At 39.8% G+C, this 8,783-nt stretch overlaps 1 protein-coding gene across 1 annotated transcript in view; it reads left to right on the plus strand.

Annotated features, from left to right (window-relative positions):
- The window catches only part of LTA4H (leukotriene A4 hydrolase), a 53,843-nt gene that overhangs the window by 20,938 nt on the left and 24,122 nt on the right, over positions 1–8,783 (plus strand). The window contains exons 4-9 of the mRNA XM_077472077.1: positions 985–1,053; positions 1,199–1,303; positions 2,603–2,655; positions 3,033–3,105; positions 5,952–6,092; positions 7,891–7,914. Coding sequence (XP_077328203.1) covers positions 985–1,053; positions 1,199–1,303; positions 2,603–2,655; positions 3,033–3,105; positions 5,952–6,092; positions 7,891–7,914 — 465 coding nt within the window. The remainder of the gene's footprint in view (positions 1–984; positions 1,054–1,198; positions 1,304–2,602; positions 2,656–3,032; positions 3,106–5,951; positions 6,093–7,890; positions 7,915–8,783) is intronic.

Here is an 8,783-nt window from a genome sequence, read left to right on the forward strand (position 1 = left end):
TAGTAAGATGTGTTCATGTTCAGATTTAGCACTAGTGACCTCCTAGAGGTGAAAAAGCAAAATTCTATCAATAAAGCAGGACTACTATAATTGTGCCATAAGATATAAAATGATTGGAACCAGCTATGTGTAACAGTGAGCAGTCTGTGTTATTTTAAAAATGCTGCATTTTTTTAATCAGGCCCTCCTATGGAAGTTTTTTTTCATTTTACAGAGAAGCTGTTGACAAGGGGGGGAGCAGTTTGTGTGTGTGTGTGTGTTGGGGGGGGGGGTTAGTCTGTACAAATATATAAATCAACAAAAAATCCATTATATGGCAGTGATTCAGTAGCTTTATTTAACTCCACTTTAATTTTTTATTTTACGGGTAACTAAGCCCAAGAACAATGCAATATGTTGCAGCTTTTTTTTTTTTTTTTTTTTTTTTTTAAAGCTAAGAATATTTTTAGAAAACACAAATAACCTATTCATCTGAATATGAAATACCATGTCCAAACTACCAATTGCCTTGCCTCCATGTAATGGAGATAAAGAGATGTAGTCAATATCAGGAGTGGACTCCAGGCATGTTTGACATAACTGTCCGGTTCATTTCCAGTGCTAGATTCGTACCCGTATGTTCAAGGCCAACCATAAAGCTGGTCACAGGCAGTACAGCTTGATTATGTAATCTCTTCTCAGATGTACCAAAAGCTAAGCAGTTGAAGGCTCTACTTTTTAGGGTTGCCATCCATTCAGTTTTTATAACCACTGTATTTGCTAAACCGATTGTCTGTCTGGTTTGGGCACAGAAATAGACTGGTATTTATTTATTTTAATGGATTTTCTTCATTTTTGATGCTTTAATTAAATGGGCATGTTTTGTTTACTTTTTGTGAAATGTACATAATGAACTAATGAAACCTCTTTGGCATCAGTTAAATGCCAGCATTCATTTTATTCATCTGCCTTTTGTCACAATTTTCTCATGTTTGTATCTTTCAGGCTACACATTGCAGAACGATAATTCCTTGTCAAGATACCCCAGGTGTGAAATTCACCTACTATAGTCAGGTTTGTTACAAAATACAAATGTAACATTTTGAATATGCTATTGGCTCAAAAATCCCAAAATGTGTTGCTGTATACCATAAAGTACTGCGGCTAATTTCTATATAATTTTTATTTTATTTTTTTTATTTTTTTTTCCCTCTATCAGGTTTCCATTCCTAAAGAACTAGTGGCACTGATGAGTGCTCTTAATGATGGGGATTTCCTTGATCCAAATGACAAGAAAAGGAAGATTTATCGCTTCAAGCAAAATGTAGAGATTTCCCTTCTATATTTGCTGCAAACCATTTTTTATTTATCTATTTCATTTTTTACAGCCTTTAATGTAATGCAGGAGATACGGATATGTTTGGAGCTTGTACCAGGAGAGCAGCTTTAGGCCCAGTTCACACTGATGCGACAATCGTACTGCCTTTTGGAGCACTTGTCGCATCAGAAGTCTGATCCCATTCAGTGCAATGGAACCGTTGTAAACTGCGCGACTTAAGTTGCTTCGACTTGGACCAAAAGTAGTTTAGGGACCCTTTTTCTGACTTGCATTGACTTCTGTTAAAGAAGTTGCATGCAAATTGCGCCAAAGTTGCAGGGAAGTCATGGGCCGTGTGAACAACCCAGGCTCAGAGTGACAATGGCTTCTTCTATAGATACGGTGGAGAAGTGGCATAGCCACCCAGGGACAGGAAGGCTGTTATTTGCAAGACTATGAAGTTAAAATAAAGCAAAGCCGCTTGGGGGGTGGGGGGGGGGGGGGAGAGAGAGAAACACCACCCCAAGCACTAGTAATCTGCATTATATTTAATTTTGGGGTTTAAATACACTTTTTTTTTTTTTTTTTTTTTAATCAGTAATACATCTACAGTCAATGTACAAAGCAGATTGGGCCTGGTGGCTTTTTACATACAGTAAATATGGCAAATGTTACTGAGGCAGGGATTTTCTGTTTGAAGAAAATGAAATGTGTAAGGCCGCGTACACACGGGCGGACTGTTCGCCCAACTTTGTTCGTCAAACAATCCGACAAACAGTCCGCTCAAAATTTGCATGAACGGACTTGACCACACACGATGAACCAACAGTCCGCTGAAAGCGTGCGCGATGACGTGAACGGCACGTACGACGGGACGAGAAATTCGACGTCCAATACACTGCAATGCAACCTTTGCCGTGTAAATCCTTTCTGAGCATGCGCAAAACTTAGTTTGTCGAACAAGCCTACACACGAGCGGACTGTCCGCTGAAACCATGTTTCAGCGGACTGTCTTACGGAAATTCCGAAAAACTTTGTTCGTCAGACTGTCCGCTGAAGCCCACACACGAGCGGACTGTCCGCTGAAACACTGTTCAGCGGACAAAGTTGGGCGAACAGTCCGCCCGTGTGTACGCGGCCTTATGAACGAAGATGTTTCATGCACAGGTAGCTATTAAATCTTCTGACTGCATTTGAAGACTAACGATTTGTGAATTTGGCACTTAATATTTGACTCCTAGATTAGCCAAGACCTAATGTACTAAGTTCACTTATACAAATAACACTCCATTTTGTTTATATTAGGTGCCAATACCAAGCTACCTCATAGCCCTGGTTGTTGGAGCTTTAGAAGGAAGGTAATCTAACTACTAAACGTTTTTCCAGCTTTTCCCTTTTTTATTTTTTTTTTTTTTATGTAGATTGCTGAGCTGTCATGCTGTTATCCTTTCCAATACTTGGAGTCATTATCTGGGACAAGTATGCAGATGAGGAGGTCAGAATAAAGTCTGAACCACTTTCTTGTCCCAGGATAGTGACTTGTAAAGCCAGTGGATTGGAATATTAGTTGAGCAATTTTAGAAGGTAATCTGTGGCAGCTCTCATAGTTCAAATGGGTGTGTACTTATATTAGGCTTTTTTGCAAGTAAAGAATACGTCTAGCACTTTTACTATGCATACAGGGTTTTTTTTTTTTTTTTGTGTCTTAAAAATTATTTTTTCTTTATCCCCACAGGAAGATTGGCCCCAGAACTACAGTATGGACCGAAAAGGAGCTGCTAGAGGCTTCTGTCTATGAGTTTGCAGAGGTTGGTTGTATATACTTCACTTTACATGCGGTGATTTAATCTTGTAAAAATGTGCCAAAGAATCACCCATTTATAAAATGACCTTGCTGAGAGAATATATGGGGGAAAAAAAAAAATATATAATTTTATTTTACTGCTGTTCAAGGTTAGAGGAAGCGCTGGTGGCCGCGCCCATCTTCACCCTTCCGTGGCCTCCGGCTCTCTGACTGGCTGGAGTCACATGATGCCACGTGCCCTTTCTTCAGTGCGCATGCAACCTGCAAACCTTGCAGGTTTAGGAGATATTTCCAGTACCTACAGTTAAAGTGGAGCTTCTGCTCATTTGAACCCCCTCCCTCCGGCGCCACAATTGGCACCTTTCAGGGGGGAGAGGGGTGCAGGTACCTGTACAGTACAAGTATCTGCACCCACTTTCGGCATAGATTCTGCAGAATCTACGCCCCTTTTCGAAGGTCCGCCGCTGCCTGCTGGGGAAATGCACGGATCCCAGAGACAGTGGGGACCATCCTTATTGCGCAGCGCGACTCGCGCATGCGCAGTAGGGAACCGGGAAATGAAGCCGCAAGGCTCCACTTCCTGATACCCATACCCAAGATGGCGGCCGCAGCACCCGAGAGACGATCGAGAGAGATCAGCTTCGGGTGCCGACATCACGGGCGCGCTGGGCGGGTAAGTGTCATTATTTTAAAAGTCAGCAGCTGCAGTATTTGTAGCTGCTTGCGTTTAAAAAAAAAAAAAAAAAAAAAAGTCAATTTTGTTTGGGAGCCCCGTCGCACAGCCGCGCAGTTGTCAGTGCTCTGGTCAGGAAGGGGGTAAATTTTCTTCTGGGGCTGAAGTGGTTAAAAAAAAACGTTTTGCAGGGTTTAATAGCTGAAGCTGCCACATTTTACATATAGTGGCAAGAAGTGAATCCCTCAACATTAACTGGCTTTCTGCTGTAATTTGCCGTAATTTGTGATTTGATCCTCATCTAAGTGACAATGGACAAATTCAATGTGCTTAAGCTGATAACGCAAACTATTCTAATTTCTTGTCTTTATTGAACATGCCTATTAAACCTTGACAGTGCTAAAGGAAAGTAGGTGAACCCTCAGAGCTAATAGTTTGCCGACACTCCTTTTTGACAGCAAGCTTTTAGGTAGCTCTGGATCAGACCCTGCACAAAGTTCAGGAGGAATTTTTGACCATTCCTCTTTACAAAACTGCTTCAGCTCAGACACATTTGTAGGCTGTTTAGTGTGAAAGGCTCTCTTGCGGTCATTCCACGGCATCTCTATGGGTTTAAGGTCTGGGCTCTGACTGGGCCACTCCAAGACTGCATAGACACTCTGGCATTATCCTGTAGGATATTTTGATAAAATTGGGCATGCATTCATTTTTTCGTCTCCATGATGGCAAGCACAATCATGCTCCTTCCACCATACTTCACTGTGTTGCAATCATGTTTTTTGATGTTGCTAAGCTGTGCCCTTTTTGTACCATACATGGCTCTGAGTATTCTTCCCAAATATATACAAGTGTTTGTTTTTGTTTTTTTTGTTTGTTCAGTCCACAAAACCTTTTCCTAGTAACGTTGCAGTTTACCAGATTGCTCTTAGCAAAGTTTTTTTTCTTTTTTTTTTTTTTTGGAAGAGTAGCCACAGTACTTAAAGGGGTTGTAAAGCCTGTGTTTCACCTTAATGCATGCATTGAGGTGGAAAACCTGTGCTGCAACATCCCATCCTCCCTCCCCCAAGCACCCCTTTTACTTGCCTGAACCCAATCTTTCCAGTGACGAACGAGCATAGCAGCTGCAGCCGCTGTCTAGGGTCCTCATTGGGTAGATTGATAGCAGCAGGTGCAGTTGGTTCTGTAATCGGGTCAATGACTTATTCCCCAATGCTATAGCGGGAAGGTCCCTAAATTCATGGGAAAGGGTGAAGGCAAGCGGTGTATATGCTGTAAAAAGGATTCCTAATGGTGTGTTAATCTGGCATCATGGGTGAACACAGCAATTAAATGCATGTTAATGTAAGAATAAATATTTTGTATATAGGTTTTCTCTCTCCAGGTTTTATAAGCTAGCCTCCAAGGTGAAGTAATTTGTTAATGTAATGAGACAATATCACCATATCACCCTCCACTTTACTAGCAGTCTGCTGTTCGTTCCACCTCCACAGCTGGCATTAGAATGAGCGATGAGTACAATCTGAGAAATGTCATTACCCTAGTCAAGTGCCATGTATTTTAGACTGCAGTGGGAGAAGTGCTAATAGATGAGAATAGCAGGATCTTGGGGTGGCCTTTCCAGAGAAAAGGGTATCCTGACTAGTTTTTACGTTCGTTTTTAAATAAATGACTTGTTCTAGTGTTGTGTTTTTTTTTTTTTTTTTTTTTTTTTTTTTTTTTATGTTTTGACACGAATATCTGTAGATTTCCAATGATGTGCAGTCACTGCACAGGTGTCCCACTGATTTCCATGTAGAAGTAATGGGGTCTTCAATCTTGGGGATACTGTTAACTAAAAGGGACGAGCAGTGAAGGGGTGAAGTTTTTTGCTTTGATTTATTTCCTAATCTATGTGCAAATGTCTGCTTTGACTGTTGTGAACAAAGTAAAACATAGAAAGGACCCTAAAGCTGCACTTGCTGGCTGGATGTAAGAATACTAAATCCATATTAAAGAATACAGTGGAGTAAAATTTTGTGTATGTATGGGTGTTTTTTTTTTTTTTTTTTTTTTGTGAATTTATCCTAAGAAATAAAAACTGATTTTGTATTGTAATTGATGTTCTCAACTTAAACAAACATACTGTACGCTACCTTTTTCAGTTCTTCTTTTTTTTTTTTTTTTTTTTTTGTCTTTAGACAGAGAAGATGTTGAAATATGCAGAAGATCTGGTTGGACCTTATGTTTGGGAAAAATATGATCTGCTTATTTTACCACCATCATTTCCTTATGGCGGCATGGAAAATCCTTGTCTTACTTTTGTAACACCAACTGTTTTGGTAAGCCTTCTGCACACAAATCACTTTACACATTGCTGCCCTTGTGCTTTATCCTCCACCCATTAGTACAGAGCACTGTTAAAAGGAAAGGCCTCATGCATACTGGACGTTTAAAATAACGTTGTAAACCCCCATGGCTCAAACACTAAACACTGAGGCACATTTTTCAGCTTTTTATCCATGTGTAACTCTTTTCTTTTTTTTTTTTTTTTTTTTTTTTGTGGTCAGCAAAACCGCTCCTGAAGGCAATTTTTAGGACATTCAGACAACAACCCATGAAATCAACTGCTGATAAACGTCCACGTGTGCATGGACACATGGGATACCATAAAGGGAAGTTTATGGGCTGATTAAAAAAATAAAAATAAAGCCCAAACTACCAAAAAAATAGGTTTTATGAGCTGCTTCAGTGTACATGGATGAATGTGCTTGTGGGAAGGGAGCGTTTTGAGGAGCCCTGTTTTTAAATGGGGTAGACCGTAAAATCAGGCATCAAAACAAATATCTGACACCCCCCCCCCCCCCCCCCCCCTTTTTTTTTTTTTTTTTTTTTTTTGGTGATCTAGACAGTAATTCTATTTTTCAACAGCACAAGCTCTCTTGCAAATGTAGCAGTGTGTTAGGACAAACCATTTACCATTGACGGGGGTGCTTACAATGAGCCTTTATCCTGCTGCCCATTTTTTTTTTTTTTGTTTTTTTTTATTAAACCTCTTGCTAACCGCCCCACATACATTTTACTGCGGTCGGCGGCTCCTCTGTGCAGAATTCTTCGAGAGAAGCAGGATGCCAGTCTGCCGATGTAAACATGGTAGATCGCTGTTCTGTCAGTAGGGAAGGTAGTGATCGTAGAAACGTGGATCTCTGGCTTCCCGCAGTATAAGCACATCCCCCCACAGTTGGTAAACACTCCCTAGGCACACATTTATACCTTTGACCGCCCCTGTTAACCAGTTCCCTGCCAGTGCCATTAGAACAATGACTGTGAATTTTTAGCACTGGTCCCCAAAAAAGTGTCACGTCTGTGTCCAATTTGTCTGACGCAATAATGCAGTGTTACTATAAGTCGCTGATTGCCGCCATTACTAGTAAAAAAAAAAGGCGCAAATATATCCCATTGTTTGTAGACACTAACTTTTGTGTAAGCCAATGAATATACACTTATTATTATTTTTTATTTTATTTTTTTAATGTTGCAGAATACAAGGGAGAGGTAGAGGTTTTTTTATTATGCCATCACACAGGCGGGAAATAAAAAAAAAAAAAAAAAACTGAGCTTTTGTCACTTTCCATTCTTGATGATTCAGGCCTGATGCATGAGCAGCAGTATAACTGGGTTCTTTTCTCATGAGACAAATCCACTTAGGATGATTCTATCTTGAGGAAATAGATAATGGAGACAGATGACAAAATTAGTCACTAGCTGCCCACAGTGCAACATGATCATTTTTTTAATGAATTAAAATCAACCATTTCTGATCTGAGTTCCCCCGGTGGGGAAATCTTTGCATTTGAGTTCATGAGACTGCCTATTGGATTTTGAATTGACTTTATATAATGGAGAAGGTAAATAAGAACTGGGAAAATCAGTGATTCTCTGGGGTGGGCATGAACCAAGCAAGAGATGTTCGGAGATCTCACCGCTGATTGCCTGTAATCTAATCAATAAATCGGTGTGACTAAACACACCAGGCTCCAAAAAAAATAAAGACCTGACCCTTTAGGCTGCTGTTTTCATGTGACCTACAAGTTTGCAGTTCTATTCGATTTTTAGTTGACATTATGTATTTCTTTTTAGGCTGGTGACCGGTCCCTTGCAAGTGTAAGTATTTATATTTTCTAAGTTTAATATTGCATTTTAATAAACTATTTTGTAAACTAGAATTTAAAGTTTCCTTTACCAAATTTTATGGTATGTTCTATTGTAGCACATTCTGGAATAGTATACCTTGTTTCAATTCTAAAATGAGATTTATGCAGTATTATATGATGTACTTGGTAAACTAAATGAATTGCATTAATTGTCAGCTCTATAATTCTGTAGCAATAAGATGTAAAAAAGTAAAAAAAATAATGTACCTGTCGCATGAATTAAGACAAACTGAGAGGGGGAGTCAAACCGGGCCTTTTGAGTTTAAATTAGAAGTTTCGACATACTTCCCTGTTACATTTTATACACTTATCTCAGCATTTATTAACTAATGCCTGGAAAGCTTTGGCATAGAATTTGTCAGTATTCCTGAACTATCCTAGCACAGACTTCTTCACTTAGTCATCAGTACTCAAATGCTGACCTCCGAGGAACTTTTTTTTTTTTTTTTTTTGGGTCCAAACAGATGGAAATTATTCAAAGCCAGGTCCAGGCTGTAAGGGGAATGTGGCAATACCTCCCAGAAGAGTTGCTGTAATGTGCACATTAATAATATTCAGGATTTATATAGTGCTGACAGTTTACGCAGCGCTTTTCAACATTGGGGCAAACAGAACAATTTCAATACACGGAGCCCTGCTTGTTTTAGAGCTTGGAATCTAGGAGGGAGGGTCAAGTTGTATAAAAGGGTAATGGCTGTGGGGGATGAGCTAATGGAGAAAATAGTGCAGTTGTTGGAGGTAGGATAAGCTTCTCTGAAAAGGAAAATTTTCAGTGATCGCCTAAATTTGGAGACAATATATGAGCTTGTGCGTTTTTCC

Source organism: Lithobates pipiens, unplaced genomic scaffold (assembly GCF_037356315.1).
Source record: "Lithobates pipiens isolate NorthernLeopardFrog02 unplaced genomic scaffold, aLitPip1_a1.2 Scaffold_8, whole genome shotgun sequence".
Lineage (NCBI taxonomy): Eukaryota > Metazoa > Chordata > Amphibia > Anura > Ranidae > Lithobates > Lithobates pipiens.